The 22,667-nt window shown below is 51.6% G+C and overlaps 1 protein-coding gene across 1 annotated transcript in view; it reads left to right on the top strand.

Annotated features, from left to right (window-relative positions):
• RAB11FIP5 (RAB11 family interacting protein 5) overlaps positions 1–22,667 on the top strand; it is a 68,124-nt gene that overhangs the window by 22,875 nt on the left and 22,582 nt on the right. The window contains exons 2-3 of the mRNA XM_081020659.1: positions 4,654–5,096; positions 7,874–8,606. Coding sequence (XP_080876785.1) covers positions 4,654–5,096; positions 7,874–8,606 — 1,176 coding nt within the window. The remainder of the gene's footprint in view (positions 1–4,653; positions 5,097–7,873; positions 8,607–22,667) is intronic.

The raw sequence follows: 22,667 nt of genomic DNA, 5'->3' as shown, positions 1-22,667 counted from the left end.
TTCTGCTGGTCAAGATACGCAGCCTGGCTGATCCGGACAACATGTTTGTTTTGGCGGTTCTGAGTCTCCACCCTCCTCTGAGTGGAAAGACTTTCCCTGACTCACCCGCTGCCCCTGTTCCTGGCAGGCCTTTCCATCGGGGAGGTTCCTCTGGGCAGCTGCTGCCCTGTTTTCCCTCTCCTGGATCCCTGCCCCCCCCCCCCCAATCCTGGGCTGCCACAGATTTCTGCAATGGGGCTCCCTGTCCTTTGGGGAAAGCAAAAGCCACTTGGAATATAAATATTGTTGTTGTTTAGTCGTGTCCGCCTCTTTGTGACCCCCGGGACCAGAGCACGCCAGGCCCTCCTGTCTTCCACTGCCTCCTGCAGTTTGGTCAAACTCATGCTGGTAGCTTGGAGAACACTGTCCCACCATCTCGTCCTCTGTCGTCCCCTTCTCCTTGCGCCCTCCATCTTTCCCAACATCAGGGTCTTTTCCAGGGAGTCTTCTCTTCTCATGAGGTGGCCAAAGTATTGGAGCCTCAGCTTCAGGATCTGTCCTTCCAGTGAGCACTCAGGGCTGATTTCCTTCAGAATGGAGAGGTTTGATCTTCTTGCAGTCCATGGGACTCTCAAGAGTCTCCTCCAGCACCAGAATTCAAAAGCATCCATTCTTCGGCGATCAGCCTTCTTTATGGTCTCACTTCCATACATCACTACTGGGAAAACCATAGTAATATAACAATATAAATATAACAATATAACAATATAAATATAATAAGTAATAAAAATAAAAGAGGAGTCATGGAAGCGGGGAGGGGGCTATTGGGGGCTCCCAGCCACAATTGCTATGCTGGGTCTCCGCAATCGGAGGCAGCGATGCTTCTGAAGATCAGTTGCAGGTGGGAACTGCAGGTGTCAGAGCTGCTCCTGGTCTTAGATATATGTTAAATGTTCATAAGTGTACCAACCAAGCACGTACATAGATCAGCACAGGAAGACCGACCTGAAACCATTTTTGATTCCCAAACTGACCAAATGTTTGCTCTGCAAGGTCAAAGGAAAATGGAAAAGCCTCCCCATTGTCTTTTCCTTCACAAATCCTGTCTTAAGGGCACATTTAAGAGATGAATAGGGTGTGAGGCTGACCTGGCTCAGGAACTAAGTATTTATTATTACAAAAGACTGGCCAGGCTCCCCAGGCAATTCAATCAAGTGACCATTAAACAGGTAACCTGGCAGACAGGAGGTAAACAAAGCACTCAGATTTCTGCTGTAGACCGCCCTTTCTGTGATGTAGGTATGATGTATCTGGTGGGTGGTCTTAGGTTACACCCCTTCTGTGATGTATGTATGATGTATGGAGGGGTGGTCTGGAGCTCCAGGGCAGGGAATTTAAAATGTCTATATAAGGCCTTGCGTGCCATTGTTCTGGGTTCCTTCTCCTTTCCTGCGTGTGAGGGGGGCACCCTGTTGCAACAGTCTACTAAAGATCAGGCTTACAAGCTGCTTTGCTTCTCAATATTCTCTGGTTGGCCTCTGTTCTTTTCTCCTACCAATAGGGAACCTACGTAAGGACTCTATGTGGGCTCTTGGGTACCCCATAAGGGGAAAAGGGGCAGATTTTTGTTTACAACACTGATGCCCAGGGAATTTCAAACACTTGCAGGGGGGAGGAGAAGAATGTAGAGCCTTGTGTCTCCCAACTCCCAACCTTGGGTCTCCAGCTGCACTACAATTCCCATCATCCCTGTCCCCTTGTCCTGCTAGCTAGGGCCGATGGGAGTTGTAGTCCCACAACAGCTGGCGTCCCCAGTTTGGGGGGTCCTGCTACAGAGGGTTTCAGAGAGCTGCCTGCAGGCAACCAAGGTGGGAGGGCGATGGGGGCAAGCAGCTGCCAGGACCTCTGGGGTCTTGTGAGGTTGGCGTAGTTGTGGGTCTTGGGCACCCAGGTTGGCACGGGTGTGTCCCAGCTGCACAGCTTGTGTAGCAGGACTTGGCCTGCCAGGGGAAGGGGACTTCCTGGAGCTGGTCCCAAACCTCTGTGGGCTTCAGTAGACGCCTGGCCAATTTGTACTCTGGGGGGCCAAAACCTCCAGGCTTCCAACTAAATCTGACGTGCTGCCAATGAGACAACAATGGTGTTTGTGGCAAGGAACAAAGAATTGATTTCTACAAATAATCAAACGCCTTCAGTCCTCCCAGATCAGCTGCCAACCAGTTGTGGAGCGCATCCTGCCTTTGAGCAAACCATGCAAGGGCTCACGCAGCAGCTGTGTCCCTCTTCCCCTCTACACCCCCCCCAAAACCCCCGCTTCCTGTGTTTTGGAGGTGCTGCTTCAGCATATTTTGTTCCGGGAATTTTTGGGGCGAAAACAGCTTGCCTTGCGCCATGGGAGGAGCAAGAGGCTGCGCTGGGGCTTGTGGTGTTATAGGGTTGTGAAGGACGTGGGGTTGTTGTCTCAGGCACGACCCAGAGGAGAACCTGGGGGTGGGGGTGCTGGGGGGAGGATTTGGAAATGGGACGCGCGAGAGCAGGAAGGGGGGCTGCAATGCCATGAGAAATCTGAAACGGGAACTGCTGTCCACTAAGCGACAGCAGTCCAGTAATTCAGCAGCGGAAGAAAAATGACAAAATAATTGCAATAGAGAAACGTTTTGCAATGGATTAAGATGTAACGCAGGAGAAAAGGTCTGAGTAAAAACACCGTGGGGAGGGGAGGAAGTCAGCTTATGAAATAATGTAATTGTTTGACTTGAGGGTTCCTTTGAAAATATTTGAAAATTTTAATAACAGTTACACACAGAGAGAGAGCAAGTTTTGTTTTGTTTTCTGCATGTGTTGCAGTTTTCATTGCTTGGTTGTGTTTACCACATTCCTTGCACTTTTACAATCTTACCTTGCCAAAGAATACTGCTTCTAATATGCTTTTAATATTGAGCTTTAAATGGTTGTGACCCGCCCTGGGACCTTCGGGTAAAGGGTGGGTAAGAAATCAAGTTGTTATTTTTATTTGGGCTCCCAAATAGCCGGTTTGGGTTCCCAGGGCGGGGCTGAAGTCAGGTGGGGGCCAGAGTGTCTTTCTGCCTTTTGGGATGTGGCGCCGCGTGAAGATTTCCCCCCTGCCGCTTGCAGATTTCGCTTGTTTAGTTATTTCATAAAATCAATACCCTGCTTGATTGTAAAACAACAACAACAACAACCTCAGTTTGCCAAAAAGGTAAAACAATAATTTTTTCAAGGAGAGGAATTAATAACGATTTAAGACTTTTTTAAAAAGCTAAAGTAACAATAGACTAAAAGAAGGTGGAAGCTTCCTAAACGCCCTGGGTGGGCTTGACAAAACAAGGGTGTTTTGAGCAGGCTCTGAAAAGAGGACAGTTGAGGCTCCTGGTGTCAAGAGGCAGGGAGTTGTTAGTAGTAGTAGTAATAATAATAATAATAATAATAATAATAATAAATAATAATTTATTATTTATACCCCGACCATCTGGTTGGGCTTCCCCAGCCACTCTGGGCAGCTTCCAACCAAATATTAAAATATTGTAATACATCAAACATTGATGGGAGGGCGTTCCACAGGGCGGGAGCCACCACCGAGAAGGCCCTCTGCCTGGTTCGCTGTAACCTTACTTCTCGCAATGAGGGAACCTCCAAAAGGCCCTCGGTGCTGGATCTCAATGTCCGGGCTGAACAATGGAGGTGGAGACGCTCCTTCAGGTATACAGGACCGAGGCCGTTTAGGGCTTTAAAGGTCAGCACCAACACTTTGAATTGTGCTAGGAAATGTACTGGGAGCCAATGTAGATCTTTCAAGACGGGTGTTATGTGGTCCCGGCGGGCACTGCCAGTCACCAGTCTATCTGCCGCATTCTGGATTAGTTGCAGTTTCCGGGTCACCTTCAAAGGTAGCCCCACGTAGAGCGCATTGCAGCAGTCCAAGCGGGAGATAACCAGAGCATGCACCACTCTGGCGAGACAGTCTGTGGGCAGGGAGGGTCTCATCCTGCGTACCAGATGGAGCTGATAAACAGCTGCCCTGGACACAGAATTGACCTGCCCCTCCATGGACAGCTGTGAGTCCAGAATGACTCCCAGGCTGCGCACCTGGTCCTTCAGGGGCACAGTGACCCCATTCAGGACCAGGGAGTCCTCCACACCAGCCCGCCTCCTGTCCCCCCAAAACAGTCCTTCTGTCTTGTCAGGATTCCACCTCAATCTGTTAGCCGCCATCCATCCTCCAACCGCCTCCACACACTCACTTATATATACCCACCCATCTGGCTAGGTTTCCCCAGCCACTCTGGGCGGCTTCCAAGTGAATATTAAAAACAGCATCATCAGACATTAAAAACGTCCCTAAACAGGGCTGCCTTCGGTTGTCTTTTAAAAGTAAAATACTTGTTTATTGCCTTGACATCTGCTATCCACAGGGCAGGCTTAATGATACAAGGGTGTTTTAAGCAGGCTCTGAAAAGAGGACAGTTGAGGTTCCTGGTGTCAAGAGGCAGGGAGTTCCAGAGGGCATGTTCACGCTCAGAGATTTGAGTTCTTGCACAGGAGGGACGGATCCTGGAGGGGATAACAGGCCTGTGTGAGAAGGGGATGGGGCACTAGCCGGGGGCCTGCCCTGGCACATTTCTCATGCGTTTCTTGCCCCTTCTTCCCCCTCAGGTGGTACAAGCTGCACTCCAAGCCTGGCAAGAAGGAGAAGGAGCGTGGAGAGATCCAGCTGAGCATCCAGTTCACGCGCCACAGCCTGACGGCCAGCATGTTTGACCTGTCCATCAAGGACAAGCCCCGGTCGCCCTTTGGGAAGCTGAAGGACAAGCTGAAGGGCCGGCAGAAGTACGACCTGGAGTCGGCCTCGGCCATCGTGCCCAGCAGCAGCGGGGCCCTCGACGAGGAATTTGGGCTGGCGGGCAAGAAGGCCAAGGCCAAGGGCAGCTTCTTCTTCAAGAACAAGCTGCGCAAGTCCTCCCTCACCCAGTCCAACACCTCCCTGGGCTCCGACAGCACCCTCTCCTCGGCCGGCAGCCTGGTGGGCATCGGACCCTCCGAGGTGGGCATGGTGCCCTCACCCAGCCGCCACAGCAGCTTCTCCACTGAGCGCTCTGGTAAGAGGGAGGAGGGCGGGGGGAATAGCTGGTCGAGGGCGATTCCGGCATTGCGGCGGGTTGGGATGGATGATCCCTGGGGGCCCCTTTTGACTCTGCGATTCTGTGATTGAGTAGAGCCTAGAAAGGTGCGGTGTTTTGCTGAGGAAATACAGTTACAGGGGTACCTCAAGTTGCAAACGGGATCCGTTCTGGAGGTCTGGCTGCATCCCGAGGAATTTGCAACTGGAGGACCGCTTCTACGCATGCAGTGGAACTCGGAAAAATACTTCTGGGTTTGCCGCATTCGCACCCCAAAGTTTCCGTATCCAGAGGGTAAGCGGAGGTAAAGGTAAAGGGACCCCTGAACATTAGGTCCAGCTGTGGCCGACTCTGGGGTTGCGGCGCTCATCTCGCTTTACTGGCCGAGGGAGCCAGTGTGCAGCTTCCGGGTCATGTGGCCAGCATGACTAAGCCGCTTCTGGCGAACCAGAGCAGCGCACGGAAACGCCGTTTACCTTCCCGCCGGAGCAGTACCTACTTCTCTACTTGCACTTTGACGTGCTTTCAAACTGCTAGGTTGGCAGGAGCAGGGACCGAGCAACGGGAGCTCACCCCGTTGCAGGGATTCGAACCACCGAGCTTCTGATCGGCAAGTCCTAGGCTATGTGGTGCCCGCGTCCCGTAAGCGGAGGTACGACTGTAGTTAAAAGTCACATTAAAAAAAATAAAAAATTGATATACTGCCCTTCTTCCAAAATCATGGGGCGGTTTTCAACATAAAAACGCAAAATGCATAATATAATATTTAAAAAGCAATAATCCCACCTCCCAGGCACATGAAAAAGGCCATAGATTGAATGGAAATGTTTTCACCTGGCGCCTAAAGATATTTAGTGTAGGCTCCAGGTGAGCCTCCCTGGGGAGAGCATCACCCAAGCAGGGAGCCACCACTGAAAAGGCCTGTTCTTGCGTGCTCCCCCTCCAGACCTCTCTGTGTGGAGGGAAAGGGAGAAGGGCCTCTGGTGATGATGTCAGGTCAGGTGTGGAGAGGCACTTAATATTTGAGAGATCCTAGAGTAGGAAGGGACCTCCAGTCCAATCCCGGAAACACAGGAAACACAGCTTTAAAATTCGGGACAGAGGGCCACCCAACCTCTGCTTAAGAACCTCCAAGGAAGGAGAGCCCACCACTTTCTGAGCGAGCCATTATCTGTCGAACAGCTCATACAGTCTGAAAGTTCTTCCTGTTTAGACGGAATCTCCTTTGTTGTGACTTGAAGCCATGGGTTCAGGTCCTGCCCTCCGGAGAAGGAGAAAGCAAGCTGGCTCCTTCCTCCTTCAGATATTTGAAGAGGTCTCTCATCTCTCCCACGCGGGTGGCGCTGTGGGTAAAACCTCAGCGCCTAGGACTTGCCGATCACATGGTCGGCGGTTCGAATCCCCGCGACGGGGTGCGCTCTCGTCGTTCAGTCCCAGCGCCTGCCCACCTAGCAGTTCGAAAGCACCCCCGGGTGCAAGTAGATAAATAGGTACCGCTTTATAGCGGGAAGGTAAACGGCATTTCCGTGTGCTGCGCTGGTGCTGGCTCGCCAGAGCAGCTTTGTCATGCTGGCTACGTGACCCGGAAGTGTCTCCGGACAGCGCTGGCCCCCGGCCTCTTAAGTGAGATGGGCGCACAACCCTAGAGTCTGGCAAGACTGGCCCATACGGGCAGGGTACCTTTACCTTTACCTCATCTCTCCTCCTGGTCTTACAGGCTAAGCATCTTCAAGTCCCTCAGCGGTTCCTCATAGGGCTCGGTTTCCAGACCCTTGGTCACCTCGGAAGTAAACACGCAATGTGACTTTGTAGGGGGCATAAGGAGAGCTGGATCAGGCCCCAGCTTCTGGGAATCACAAGTGGGGAGAGCCCAGCTTTGGTGCTTGCCATTTGGGCATCGAGTCAGCCAACGTGAGAGCAGGATGCGCCCTTGATGTGCCGTGGTCCTGATCCAGCAGCAGATGCTCTCCTGAGGTTCCTGGGCTTCTGTGGCACTGGGCTCGGCCCCTGTGGGAACGAGATGCTGGATGAAATGGGCCCCCTTTGGCCGGATCCTGCTGCCAAAGGGCTTTTTGTAGGTTCTTATCCCAATGTTCCATGAGACCCTCTCCCAGCACTTTGAACAGGGCCTGGAAGCGGGTCTGCTTAGGGGTTTGGCAGTCGGTGCCTCGAGCCTCCTGGCTGGCAAATAATAATAATAATAATAGTAATTCCAAAGGGTAGCTGACACAACACTAATTGTAACGATTGTAATTTGGTCTTTTTTTGTGCGTGTTTTTTTGTTTTGTGTTTTTTTCTTGAATTAGATTGATTTGATTTGATTTATTATTTATACCCCGCCCATCTGGCTGGGCTTCCAACAAAATATTAAAATACAGTACAGTGGTACCTCTGGATGCGAACAGGATCCGTTCCGGAGCCCTGTTCGCATCCAGAAGTGAACGCAACCCTCGTCTGCGGGTCGCAATTTGCCGCTTCTGCACATGCGCATGACGTCATTTTGACCGTCTGTTCCTGCGCGAGCAGCAAAACCCAGAAGTAACGCGCTCTGTTACTTCCAGGTCACCGCGCGCAACGAAAATACTTATCCCGAAGCTCCTTCAACCCGAGGTATGACTAATGCATTTTCCTCTTCCGGGATCTGTTGTGGCTCAAGAGCTGGAAGGGGGCAGACCCAAGGGGTTGGGGGGCCTTGTGGGCGATGCGGACGGCTGGCCTCACCAATCACCCTTCCCCTCCTCTGTCTTCCTCTCCAGTCAGAGACTTCCTGCCTTCCCCCAAGCTGACCCACAAGAGGGCCTTCAGCGACGAGGCCTCCCAGTCGACCCAGAGCCTGAAGCCCCAAAACGACCCCGTCTCCCGGTCCTCCCTGTGCATCAACGGGAGCCACATCTACTGCGAGGAGCCCACGCCAAAGCCTTCCTTCCTCTCCGCAGCGCCTGCTCCTCCTGCCGTCGCCGCCAGCAAGCCGCAGGAGGAGGCCTTTGGATCTGAGCCCCCGGCTGCCCCCGAGCCGGACCTGCCGCCCTGGTCCAGCGGCATCTTGCCGAAGGCGCCCCCCAAAGACCCTCCCCGCTTCATCCCCTCCCCTCCCATCCTGGCGGCCCAGGAGGAGGACAAGCTGTCCGTCAAGACCATCGCCCTCAACAAGCACCGCGTCAGGGCCAGGAGGGAGGAGGAGGAGGCGGCAGCGGCTGCGGCAGCCGCCCTGCACGCCGAGAGCAAGCCCATCCAGATCGCCACGCCCATGGTCTTCTCCGGGGAGGTCCGGAGGGTCCGGCCCCAGCAGGAGGAGGAAGCGGAGGAGGAGAAGAGGTTCTCCAAGACGGGCTTCTTCCGCCGGGGGAGCAGCAAAGAGGGCGGCGGGAAGAGCGGGGAGCCGTCCCCCCGGGTGGTGGTGGCGGCCGGAGAAGAGAGGGGCAGGAGCAGGAACAGCAGCAGCAGCTGGTTCAGCCTCCAGGATGCCAAGGAGATGCCCCCCAAGCCCAGGTGAGAGGCTGGCCGGGGAGCGCGGCTTTTGGGGGAGGGTGGGAGAGAGCTTCTGTCCCTCTGCTGGTGTTGCCCGTGTCTGCCAGGGAGGAGGGTGGCGCTGGGAGCGGCAGGTCGTGGCCCCCGGTCTGTGTGCTGCTGCCTCTTGGCCCGCTGTGTTGTGCCTGCTGGGCTCCGGGCAGGACTTGGAAGAAGCAGGGGGCGCGGAGCCTGTGGAACGGGCCTCCTGCCCACGTTAAGTGGGTCTGGTGGGGGAGAACTGGGGTGAGGAGGCTGTGCTGGAGCAGTTGGGCTTGCGGTGGAGAAAGGCTTTGCTGAAGCAGGTCTTGAGGGGGATCTGGAGAGAGGAGACAGGCAGGCAGCTCCCCCAGGGCGAAGGGGCCAAGGAGGACTCGGGTGAACGGGGAGAAACAGGGCCAGGATCCGCAGATCTCCCCAGGGCGCCTCTGCTGCTGGAGGGTCCTGCGTGGAGCTGCAAGGAGGAAGTGGGGTATCTGGCTGCTTCCTTTCGGTCGGATTCTGCCCTCCTGCCCTCCTCCCTGCCAGGCTCAGATTTGCCAGGTTTCTTTTTTGGCAGGGCTGGAGCAGCTTGCAGAGTCGGAAGCGGAGCCAGGCGGCAACGGAGCCGTCCTAGGAAGCGGCTCTGCTATGCTCAAAAACCTGGTTTTGAGCATGACATGAACAACGTCCTCCTTGTCACTTTCCACGCCGCTCCTCTTAATTGATGATTATTTTATAAAATGTATACACTAATTAGGGACGCGGGTGGCGCTGTGGGTTAAACCACTGAGCCTAGGGCTTGCCGATCAGAAGGTCGGCGGTTCGAATCCCCGCGACGGGGTGAGCTCCTGTTGCTCGGTCCCTGCTCCTGCCAACCTAGCAGTTCGAGAGCACGTCAAGTGCAAGTAGATAAATAGGTACCACTCCGGCGGGAAGGTAAATGGTGTTTTCCGTGCGCTGCTCTGGTTCGCCAGAAGCGGCTTAGTCACATGACCCAGAAGCTGTACACTGCGGTGCTCCCTCTGGCAGTAAAGTGAGATGAGCGCCGCAACCCCAGAGTCGTCCGCAACTGGACCTAACGGTCAGGGGTCCCTTTACCTTTATACACTAATTGGTTGCAAAAACCAACAATGACCTCCACGTGGTTTGCATCGAGAGTAAAACAGAAAAAAAATTATTGGCAAAAGCAAAACTGGTGAAAAACAACAATTTAAAACATTAAAAAAAATCAGCAATGAACTGAAAACTAATTTGAGACCTGCATCAGCTTCCTAAACTTCTGGGGAGTTGCATCGCTCCGTATCCCACCGAGAGCAAGTGCGGTGGGGGGAGGCTTAGCCATCCTCAGAGCAGAAATCCAGCTTTCGTTTCCAGGTGTCCCTGGGGGGGCTCCTGCCTGCGAAGCTCACAGACCTCTTTGGAGCCATTGCAAAGGTCTGGGGTGGGTTGTGTGGGGCGTAACTTGGCAGTACAGTCGTACCTCCTTTTGCGTCCAGGATCCATTCTGGAGCCCCGGACACTCGACAAAGCGCCTCTCTGCGCATGCGCGAAGCACGATTTAGCGCTTTTGCACGTGCACGAGCAGCAAACCCTGAAGTAACCCATTCCGGTACTTCTGGGCTTGCTGTGGACGTTGGACTAAATGGACCCTAAACGGGGCGGACGCAAAACGAGGTACCACTGGAAATCTGCGAGGGCAGATAGGCTCTGCTTGGTTGCTCTGGCTGACCTGTGCCTAGGGATGTGGCAAGTTTGGATCATGACCCCTGGGTGTGGTGTGCCCGTGGGCTAGAGTGGCCTCCCTGAGGATCTAAAGGCAAAGGTGAGCAAGGTCGCGAAGAGCAGACGGGGCAGTTTGGGGCTTTGGGGAGTTGCTGGTGTAACCTGTGGCTACGTGAGATTTGGCGCTCTCTAGGTCCTGCCGGCTTGGGGGCGTCCCAGGACACTCTGGGCCATTGGTCTCCAAGTGGGCGCTTGGCTCTGTGTTGCCATCGTCTTATTCAAGGCTCGGCAGGAGGGGCTTCAGAGGCGGGTTGCCAGCTTGGGCCAAACCTCTGCACCGCCCCCTTTCCTTGGCGCCTCCTCCCTGAGACCCCCCCAGGGTGTTTCAGATGTCAAGGGGGCTTGGGGGGGTCATTCTGAGGGTCCTATCTAGGTTCTGAGCACTGCAGATTCTCCTCAGTCCCCCAACTGGGCTCTGGAATGGCAGTACTGAATGCAGTGTTGCTGCAGGTGGTCAGATGTTGGGGTTTGGCTTTGAATGCTGTGCTGCTGTCAAGTTGAAACTCGTTTAATGACCACATCTTTTTTTTGGGGGGGGGTTCAAGGCGGAAGTGTTTGGCCAAGTCCATGGGCAGCTTCCGTGCCGCCTTGAGGGCAGAGTCCTGTCCCCGGATACTGAGAAGAGTGGGGTCTTTTCCTGGTGCCAAATCTCAGGTTTTGTTTTGGGTGATGGCGTCAGCCCCGCTGCCCTGATTTTACGCTTTCCTTCTCTGTCCCGAGGCAGAGATCCTTCCGGTTGGCTCTCTTCCACTGCAGCCACCACATGGGGAAGTTGCTAAGCGGAATCTTCCTTCTACAGTCCGATGCAGCTGTACCCAGCATGCTGGGGGGAAATGGCCGAGCGCTGCTCCCTGGTGGCTCAGGCAGGGTGTTGTCACCTGCCCTAAATATCTGGAGTTGGGCATGCGTGCAGAGGCCCTTTCCGCCTCCAGCGTCTTCAATCGGTACAGCTGCACTGGAGTGCAGAAGGGAGTCTTTCATTGTTTCTGGCCTTGGAGGGCGCCTTGATCTCCCACCTTCCCCTTCGGTTGTGGGCCTGTGGACCCTGCAGAAGTGCGCTGCGGACCCCTCGGGTTGTGTGTGCGTGTCGACGGTTTGAGAGCCACCCTCTGCTGGGTCGTGAGCTGCCTTTTTCCAGGTGCGTTTCTGAGAAGCCGTGTCTGACGAAGAGCGTCCTGAAGGGCGCAGAGAGAAGGGAGAGAGAGAGAAGTTGCTCTTTGTCTTGGTGCCGGTTCTGCAGTCCCGTCCACCAGTGAGATCCAGGCCTGGGGGGCAGCTGGGCTGTTGGTCTCCCCCCAAGCCAAATAGCGATAAACCTGAGCTGGGCACCAGGGAAGTTATTTTTGGAGCATGTGTTGTTCTGGCGCATGATGAGATGCTGACTGGAGCATGCGACGCGCAAACAGGGCTTGGCTCACTCAGGCTTTCAGCTTTTTCCTGCCGTGGTTCTTTTGACGTTCCCCTTCCTGGGGGGGGGGGCGAGTGGGGCTGCGCCTGCTTCTCCTGCAGAAGCAGAGGGGGGGGGCTGTCGTGGCTCTTGGGATCCCCTTCAGCTGAGGATTGGGGGTCCCTGGGGGAGACACGGAGGTGCCCTTTCTTCTCCAGTGTCTGGCGATGCAAAGGAATTTCAGTACTGTTGAGTTCGGAGGGACCCCTAAAGGCTATCCAGTCCAAGCCCCAGCAATTCAGGAATCTCAACAAAAGCATCCGTGACAGACGGCCGTCCAGCCTCTGCTTAAAAGCCTCCACGGAGTCTGCAATCTGTTACGCTGTTAAACAGCTCTTACCACCAGGAAATTCTTCCTAATATTTATCCGGAATAATAATAATAATAATAATAATAATAATAATAATAATATTTATTATTTATACCCTGCCCATCTGGCTGAACTTCCCCAGCCACTCTGGGCAGCTTCCAACAAAATATTAAAATACAGTAATCCATCAAACAGGGACGCGGATGGCACTGTGGGTTAAACCACAGAGCCTAGGACTTGCTGATCAGAAGGTTGGTGGTTCGAATCCCCGCGATGGAGTGAGCTCCTGATGCTCGGTCCCTGCTCCTGCCCACCTAGCAGTTCGAAAGCACACCAGCACAAGTAGATAAATAGGTACCACTGTGGCGGGAAGGTAAACGGCGTTTCCGTGCGCTTCTCTGGTTCTCCAGAAGCGGCTTAGTCCTGCTGGCCACATGACCCGGAAGTTGTATGCTGGCTTCCTCGGCCAATAAAGTGAGATGAACGCCGCAACCCCAGAGTCGGGGTCCCTTTACCTTAATCCATCAAACATTAAAAGCTTCCTTGAAGAGGGCTGCCTTCAGATGTCTTCTAAAAGACTGGTAGTTGTTGTTCTCTTTGACATCTGGTGGGAGGGTGTTGCACAGGATGGGTGCCACTACCGAGAAGGCCCTCCGCCTGGTTCCCGGTAACTTGGCTTCTCACAGTGAGGGAACCGCCAGAAGGCCCTCGGAGCTGGACCTCAGTGTCCGGGCTGAACGATGGAGGTGGAGACGCTCCTTCAGGTCTCCTGGGCCTTTGAGGCCGTTGAGGGCTTTAAAGTTCAGCACCAACACTTTGAATTGTGCTCAGGAACGTACTGGGAGCCAATGTGGGTCTTTCAGGACCGGTGTTATGTGGTCTCAGCTTGCTCCATCTTCCGTGGGGCAGCCCTTCACATGTTTGAAGATGGTTCTCTTCCTGGCTGGTCATACCCACCAGGTGATTGACAGGTGGGTGTCCCTCCCTCCCTGTCATAGTTGGCCTGTGGGGAGGGGGAGATAAAGACCTGGAAGTCTGCCCCCCACCCCGCAAATTACTTCCTGCTCTGCTTCCTGATCATTTACCAAGAACAAGAGCGAATCTTGTGGCCCACTAAAGACCAGCAGACAAAGGCATTGAATCTTTCTAGTCTGTAAAAAGCATATGCCATAATTTATTTCTTATTATATACTGCTATGTCATTTCAAAAATAGATCAAAGCTGTTTACAGCAATAGAACATAAAACTGCACGATAAAAACTAGATAAAAAAGTTAAAAGCAGACACCGGTTAGTCACTGTAGAAGGATGTGTTCTTAATAGTGTGCATAGGCCCTGGCAGAATAGAAATGTTTTTGTCAGGTGTTTAAAAGTTTGCACACAAAAGGCATCTGCTGAATCTCCAGTAGCAGGGAGTTCCGCTGGACTGGGGCCATGACACTAAAGGCTCAGTTTCTCATTGTTTTCAAATGAGCTTCACCAACCAGCAGTGCTCCTGCAGATGATCTCAGTGATCAAGCTGGGATATAAGGATTCGGGTAACCTCTGAGGTGCCCTGGACCAAAGTTGTTTGGGGCTTTTTAATAATAAAAGAACCTCAAACCTGGTTGGTTTAGTCTGATACAGTGGTGCCTCGCAAGACGAAATTAATTCGTTCCGCGAGTTTTTTCGTCTAGCGAATTTTTTGTCTTGCGAAGCACGAAATCCCATAGGAATGCATTGAAATTCAATTAATGCGTTCCTATGGTCAAAAAAAGTCCAAACAAAGCCAAATTTGGTACAACAAGAGTTTATTAAGTGCTCTTTAAAGTCACACATACTGTAAAGAGCATTTCAAAAATTGAAGGAACAATAAATTAAGTTTCTAAACATGACAGAAAAACATTTAAAAATCAACAAAGTGTACAGTACATTTTCTAAGACTCTGGGGGACAACTCGAAGAAGGTTCCTCTTCCACTCTTTGCTTCTTGCTGAAGAACCCCCTCCTCAACTGTTCCCCCAGCCACCCACCACACAGAAATTCAAATCCAGAATTTTTTTTAAAAAACAGCAGAGTGGCCCAATGGTCACAGAAAATCATAAAAATGCAGAAAAAACCACACAAGCTTCCAGATTCTTGCAAACCCCTCCCCAACTCCAAGTCCTTGAATTCCAAACACCCCAACCCAAAATCCAAAACCCCCCAAAAAAGTTTAAAAAGTTTAACTTACCAAATGGCTGCAAAAGAAGTTTGGGAAAAGCTTCAAAAATCACCAAAGTCTTCAAAAACCTCAAAAAAGGCTACCACACCACGTTCTGTGAGTTGCTCCTCGAAGTCAAGTCGCAACTGTATTAACGGTGTTAAGAAAAAGGAAACAAACTTGCAAGACGTTTTCGTTTTTCGTCTTGCGAAGCAAGCCCATATGGAAATTCGTCTTGCGAAGCAGCTAAAAAAACGCAAAACCCTTTCGTCTAGCGAGTTTTTCGTCTTGCGAGGCATTCGTCTTGCGGGGCACCACTGTACGGGAAAAGCAGCAAAGAATCGTAGAATTGTAGAGTCGGAAGGGACCCTGAGAATCAACCTGTGGGTCCCCAGATGTTGTTGGACTAAAACTCCCATCATCCCTAAGCTCTGGCCTTGCTAGCTAGGGGTGATGGGAGTTGTAGTTCAACAGCACCTGGGGACCCGCAGGTGGAGAAAGGCGGATCTAGTCCGACGCCCGGCAATACAGGAATATGCAGCTGTGGTTTGACACCTTAAAGACATAAGAATATCAAAAGAGCCTGCAGGATGAGGCCAAAGGGGCCCCTCCAGTCCAGCATCCTGTTCTCCCAGTGGCCAGCCAGATGCCCCAGGGGGAAGCAGCAAGCAGGATTCGGGCACAAGAGCAAATCTCCCCTCCTGCGGTTTCCATCAACTGGGATTCCAAGGGTGCAGATGCTCAGCTTAATTTGGTTTTCCCTGTGTGCCTGCCTTGTGGAGGCAGAATTTGCACACAAGCTAAAGGAGAGCCACCCAGAGCTGTCTGGCTTGGGATTCAAGGAGGGTGGCCGAAGGAGTCTGCCCAATAATAATAATAATAATAAAAATAAATAATTATACCCCACCCATCAGGCTGGGTTTCCCCAACCACTCTGTGCAGCTTACAGCACATAAAAAATGACCAGAAATCAGAAATCAGCTGTGCTGGCTCTTGGCTCTCTCCCGCCTCCATGAAAACCTCTTTTTTATAAATTTATTCATTTGGTTTTTCAAATTAAAGTTTTACAATCACATGTCCAACATTCAACATTCAACATAAAAACAAGATCCCACGGAATCTCCTGGACTTCTTCCCTCCTCCCCTTTGTGGGTCCTTTCCTGCTTCATCTTTTAGAATAATCCAGATCTTTTACATCTCCATTACAGTGGTACCTCTGGATGCGAAGGGGATCCGTTCCGGAGCCCCGTTCTTATCCTGAAGCGAACTGTGCGGGTTGCGATTCGCCGCTTCTGTGCATGCGTGTCACGTCATTTTGAGCATCTGCGCATGCGTGAGCGGCGAAACCTGGAAGTAACACATTCCATTACTTCCGGGTCGCTGCAGAGCACAACCCGAAGCTACTTCAAACCGAGGTATGACTGTATATCCGAAATCCACCATTAAACTACAAGTGTTATTCCAATCCTACCAACGATTTGAATTCTTTACAATGGTTTTTAAGATAAATTATATATTTTTTCCATTCCTTATTAAAATTCTGGTCTTCCTGATTTCTGATTCTTCTGGTCATTTTTGCCATTTCAGCATAGTCCATCAACTTAATCTGCCATTCTTCTCTGGTCTGGACTTTTTCTTCTTCCCATCTCTGGAAAGGTGTCTAGGTGGCTTAAAAGAGGGTGAGGCAATGTTAGACTGCATCCTTGTCTCACCCTCTTTTAAAGCCACCTAGATTGGCAGTCATCACTGTCTTGTGGCAGGGAGTTCCATAGTTATACATGTAGCCCTCTGGAGAGAGCTCTCGAACCAGTTGCTTATTTATATGGGTCAATGGAAGTTAGTTGTGTGCTCAGAAAAATAGACACAGATGCTCGGCTTAATTCGGTTTTCCCTGTGTGCCCACCTTGTGGAGGCAGAATTTGCACACAGGCTAAAGAAGAGCTACCCAGAGCTGTTTTGCTTGGGATTCAAGGAGGGTGACCGCCCACTAATAATAATAATAATAATAATAATAATACCCCACCCATCATACTGGGTTTCCCCAGCCACTCTGGGCGGCTTACAGCACATAAAAATTTGTGAAACATAAAATAATTCCCAATACAGGGTTGCCTTTAGATGTCTTCTAAAAGTCAGGTCATTGTTTATTTCCTTGACATCTGATGGGAGGGAGTTCCGCAAAACAAACAAGATGAATTTTAACAGGGAGAAATGTAAAGTATTGCACTTGGGCAAAAAAAATGAGAGGCACAAATACAAGATGGGGGACACCTGGCTTGAGAGCAGTACATGTGAAAAGGATCTAGGAGTCTTGGTTGACCACAAACTTGACATGAGCCAACAGTGTGACGCGGCAGCTAAAAAAGCCAATGCAATTCTGGGCTGCATCAATAGGAGTATAGCATCTAGATCAAGGGAAGTAATAGTGCCACTGTATTCTGCTCTGGTCAGACCTCACCTGGAGTACTGTGTCCAGTTCTGGGCACCACAGTTCAAGAAGGACACTGACAAACTGGAACGTGTCCAGAGGAGGGCAACCAAAATGGTCAAAGGCCTGGAAACGATGCCTTATGAGGAACGGCTAAGGGAGCTGGGCATGTTTAGCCTGGAGAAGAGGAGGTTAAGGGGTGATATGATAGTCATGTTCAAATATATAAAAGGATGTCACCTAGAGGAGGGAGAAAGGTTGTTTTCTGCTGCTCCAGAGAAGCGGACACGGAGCAATGGATCCAAACTACAAGAAAGAAGATTCCACCTAAACATGAGGAAGAACTTCCTGACAGTAAGAGCTGTTCGACAGTGGAATTTGCTGCCAAGGAGTGTGGTGGAGTCTCCTTCTTTGGAGGTCTTTAAGCAGAGGGTGGACAACCATATGTCAGGAGTGCTCTGATGGTGTTTCCTGCTTGGCAGGGGGTTGGACTCGATGGCCCTTGTGGTCTCCTCCAACTCTATGATTCTATGATTCTATGACTTCCTTCCCATGCCCCCCCCCGAGCCCCCCAAGTGAAAAGTTTGATGCTGCATTGGTCAGAAGCGGTGGCTCCCGGCTGCGTCTCAGATTTTGGTACCAGCTCATGTTCCCCCTGCAGTGATGGCATCCGCCTGCCGCATCCCAGAGGAGGCGAAAAGGCTGCTGTAGCAGAAACGCAGGCCTGGTCTTGTGACTGCGACGCTGCAAAGCTGCCTGGTAAACGGCCCTTATAAATTTTGCAAATAATAACTAAAACCAGGTGGTGCGAGTTCATTGCAATTGCACCCTGTCCTGGTGTCCACAGGCCGAGAGGTGAGAGGGGTCATCTCTGTGCAAGGCAAACCTTGCGCACGTAAAAGAGAGTTTGCATTATGCAACCGAAGAAAAAGCCGATGCAATTCTAGGCTGTATCAACGTCCAGGGTCCCGCTCTGGAGACCCCACTTGGAGTCCCGTGTCCAGTTCTGGGCACCACAATTTAAGAAGGGTGTCGACAAGCTGGAAGGTGTGCAGAGGAGGGAGACCAAGACAATCAAGGGTCTGGAAGCCAAGCCTGATGAGGAACGGTCGAAGGAGCTGGGTGTGTTTAGCCTGGAAAAGGGGAGATATGAGAGCTATCTTCAAGTAGCTCAAGGGCTGAACCACAGAAGAGGGAGCAAGCTTGATTTCTCCTACTCTGGAGGGTAGGACTCGAACCCATGGCTTCAAGTTACAAGAAAGTAGACTCCAACTGAACATCAGGAAGTACTTTCTGACAGTAAGAGCTCTTCGACAGCGCCCTCCTTGTGGAACACTCTCCCATCAAATATCAAGGAAATAAACAACTATCTGACTTGTTGTTGTTTAGTCGTTTAGTGGTGTCGGCCTCTTCGTGACCCCCTGGACCAGAGCATGCCAGGCACTTCTGTCTTCCACTGCGTCCCGCAGCTTGATCAGACTCATGTTTGTCGCTTCGAGAACACTGTCCAACCATCTCGTCCTCTGTCGCCCCCTTCTCCTTGCGCCCTCCATCTTTCCCAACATCAGGGTCTTTTCCAGGGAGTCTTCTCTTCTCATGAGGTGGCCAAAGTCTTGGAGCCTCAGCTTCAGGATCTGTCCTTCCAGGGAGCACTCAGGGCTAATTTCCTTAAGAATGGATGCGTTTGATCTTCTTGCAGTCCATGGGACTCTCAAGAGTCTCCTCCAGCACCAGAATTCAAAAGCATCAATTCTTCGGCGATCAGCCTTCTTTATGGTCCAGCTCTCACTTCCATACATCACTACTGGGGATACCAGAGCTTGAACTATATGGGCCTTTGTTGACAAGGTGATGTCTCTGCTTTTGAAGATGTTGTCTAGGTTTGCCATCGCCTTTCTCCCAAGAAGCAGGCGTCTTTTAATTTCGTGGCTGCTGTCACCATCTGCAGTGATCATGGAGCCCAAGAAAGTAAAATCTCTCACTGCCTCCATTTCTTCCCCTTCTATTTGCCAGGAGGTGATGGGCCCAGTGGCCATGATCTTCGTTTTTTTGATGTTGAGCTTCAGCCCATATTTTGCGCTCTCCTCTTTCACCCTCATTAAAAGGTTCTTTAATTCCTCCTCACTTTCCGCCATCAAGGTTGTGTCATCTGCATATCTGAGGTTGTTGATATTTCTTCCGGCAATCTTAATTCCAGCTTGGGATTCATCCAGCCCAGCCTTTCGCATGATGAATTCTGCATATAAGTTAAATAAGCAGGGAGACAATATACAGCCTTGCCGTACTCCTTTCCCAATTTTGAACCAATCAGTTGTTCCATATCCAGTTCTAACTGTTGCTTCTTGTCCCACATAGAGATTTCTCAGGAGACAGATGAGGTGATCAGGCACTCCCATTTCTTTAAGAACTTGCCATAGTTTGCTGTGGTCGACACAGTCAAAGGCTTTTGCATAGTCAATGAAGCAGAAGTAGATGTCTTTCTGGAACTCTCTAGCTTTCTCCATAATCCAGCGCATGTTTGCAATTTGGTCTCTGGTTCCTCTGCCCCTTCGAAATCCAGCTTGCACTCCTGGGAGTTCTCGGTCCACATACTGCTTGAGCCTGCCTTGTAGAATTTTAAGCATAACCTTGCTAGCGTGTGAAATGAGTGCAATTGTGCGGTAGTTGGAGCATTCTTTGGCACTGCCCTTCTTTGGGATTGGGATGTAGACTGATCTTCTCCAATCCTCTGGCCGCTGCTGAGTTTTCCAAATTTGCTGGCATATTGAGTGTAGTACCTTGACAGCATCATCTTTTAAAATTTTAAATAGTTCAGCTGGAATATCATCACTTCCACTGGCCTTGTTATTAGCAGTGCTTTCTAAGGCCCATTTGACTTCACTCTCCAGGATGTCTGGCTCAAGGTCAGCAACCACACTACCTGGGGTGTACGAGACATCCATTTCTTTCTGGTATAGTTCCTCTGTGTATTCTTGCCACCTCTTCTTGATCTGACTTAGGGATAGTTTTTAGGAAAGCTTTTAATGTTTGAAGTTTTATTCTATTTTTAATGTTCTGTTGAAAGCCACCCAGAGTGGCTGGGGAAACCCAGGGCAGGGTAGAAATATTATTATTATTACTATTATTATTATTATTATTATTAGACAGTGAAACGGTCTCCCTCAAAAGGTCAAAAGGTGGTGGTCTCTCCTTCCTTGGAGGTTTTTAGGCAGGGTTTTCATGGCCATCTGCCTTGGATCCCTCAGTTGAGATTCCTGCGTTGCAGGGGGTGGACTGGATGACCCTCAGGAACCCCTTCCAAGTCTACAGTTCCGCGGTTCTATGAAAATATTTTGACTCTCTGTGACCACGAAGGTCCTGTGAAGTGGTCCCTCTTGAACAGCCCCACTCCCAGGTTTGCACTGCAGTGGCGTCCCTCACTCTCTTTGTGATCCGCTGTGCAAGTGTGAAGAGTGCCCCTGGGCGCGTGCAGAATGTCCTCTCACCAATGTGAAGCCACAATCCGTATCTGAGGTCAGCAAAGGGGGTGTCTGGTCAAATGGACGTGTTTTTCCCCCGAGTAGGGCATTGTATGCTGAGAGCTGAATGGGGATTCAGGGAGGCAGAGGAGAAGATTTGGGGGTTCGGTGCAGAGACTCGGTGGATGGATGCACTGCGCAAATTGCAACCCTCCCTGCCACCCTAAATAATAATAATAATAATAATAATAATAATAATAATAATTTATACCCCACCCATCTGGCAGGGTTTCCCCAGCTACTCTGGGCAGCTCCCAACAGAATATTAAAAACACCATAAAGCATCAAAGATTAGAAACTTCCCTAAACAGGGCTGCCTTCAGATGTCTTCTAAAAGTCTTGTGTGGACGCCAAGGAGACTGCGAGGAGATTAGGAGAGCCGTCTTCAAATACCTGGAAGAGGGAGCCAACTTGTTTTCTCCTGCTCTTGGAGGGTAGGACTCGAACCTGGAGCTTCAGAGTGCAAGAAGGGAGATTCCTGCTCAACATCAGGAATATGAGGACAAGAGCAGTTCAACAGCGGGAAGTCAGGCTCTCGTCAGGGATTCTTGAGCTGAGATTCCTTCTCTTGGGGGGTCCCCTCTTATGCTCCGATTCTAGGATTGGGGCCCAGTTCCACCTCCCCTCCCCGCAGCTGCATTTCTGGGTGCGTCTTCGGAGCGTGGCCTGCTGTTCTGGAGCAACAGAGCCGTGTTGGAATCTGGGACATAGCTGTCAACATTTCCCTTTTCTTGCGAGGAATCCTATTCGGAATAAGGGAATTTCCCTTAAAAAAAGGGAAACGTTGACAGCTATGATCTGGGAACAGCAGGCGGAGTTTTGGGGAGAGGCTTAAAGCGGCAGGACTTGGGTGAGAACACTGGGGCAGAGCAGGTGGGGCAGCCGTGGGGCTGCTCTGGAGGAGGAGGAATCTCAGGTTGTTTTTAAGGATGCGAAGGAGATGGAACGCCCTCTGCTTTTTCCTGCCAAAAGATGCCTGGAATTTTTCCTCTCCTGCCTGCCCTGAGTCCCATGACCAGGAGGAGGGCTGGCCAGGTATGCCTGGAAGGCAACTCTGACTGGCCTCATCCTGGGCTGCTGGACCCAGAAGGCACTGGTCAGCCGGACGCCTGGGTTCCTTTGCTCCCTGGGCTATGATCCGTCAATGTGCCCCTTTGAGGGTTGCAACTGCACTGAGGAGAAAGAAGAGGGTCTGTGGGTTCTCCTGGCCACGTGAGTCCAAGGGGCCCCCCCGGACCAAGGGACCCCCTCCACTGAGGAGTAAGGCCGGCTGACATTTGGGTGTCTCTCGTGAGAGGTCCCCGTGGAGGCAAGGCTAATCCTAGATTACAACTCATCATAGAATTGGAAGGGGTCCCCACGGTCATCTAGTCCAACCCCACAATGCAGGAACCTGTTGCCCAGTGCGAAACTTGAACCCACGACCTTAAGATGAAGGGTCTCATGCTCTACCCACTGAGCCCTCCAGCCGCCTGCCTGCCTGCCTCCGACCCTTTATTCATTTTCATAGAATCACAGAATGGTAGAGTTGAGGGGACCCCAGGGGTCATCCAGCCCAACCCCAGCAATGCAGGAATCTCAGCTCAAGCATCCCTGACAGGTGGCCACCCAACCTCTGCTTAGAAACCTCCAAGGAGAGTCCTTCTCCTCCTGAGAGTCTTGCGTTTGTACTTTGCCTCTTTCTCCCCGGAGGCCAAGGTGCCTTGTGCACAGTCCTCCTCCATTCATTGAAATCCCCACAACGACCCTGTGAGGTAGGCTGGGCTGAGAGGCCCTGGCAGGCCCTGGTCACCCAGTGAGCTCCATGGCTGATGATCTGGAGCGTGGCCTCTCCAAGATGCCTCTGAAGACCTCCTTGAGCCCCTGGGAGAAAAAGGGGGGAGCAATCAAGGGATTAATAAGCAGGATGAGACCCTCCCTGCCCGTGGACTGTCTGGCCAGAGTGGTGCATGCTCTGGTTATCTCTTCCCAGGACTACTGCAATGCGCTCTATGTGGGGCTACCTTTGAAGGTGACCCGGAAACTACAACTAATCCAGAATGCAGCAGCCAGACTGGTGACTGGGAGCGGCCGCCGAGACCATATAACACCGGTCTTGAAAGACCTACATTGGCTCCCAGTACGTTTCTGGGCACAATTCAAAGTGTTGGTGCTGACCTTGAAAACCCTAAATGGCCTCGGTCCAGTATACCTGAAGGAGCGTCTCCAACCCCATCATTCAGTCTGGACACGGAGGTCCAGCTCCGAGGGCCTTCCGGCTGTTCCCTCCCTGCGAGAAGCCAAGTTACAGGGAACCAGGCAGAGGGCCTTCTCGGTAGTGGCGCCCGCCCTGTGGAACACCTTTCCATCAGATGTCAAGGAAATAAACAACTATCTGACTTTTAGAAGACATCTGA

The sequence above is a fragment of the Podarcis pityusensis genome, assembly GCF_964106645.2.
Source record: "Podarcis pityusensis genome assembly, chromosome: 9".
Taxonomy (NCBI): Eukaryota; Metazoa; Chordata; class Lepidosauria; order Squamata; family Lacertidae; genus Podarcis; species Podarcis pityusensis.
Note: the sequence above shows the minus strand (reverse complement) of the source record. Positions and strands in the feature narration are given on the sequence as shown.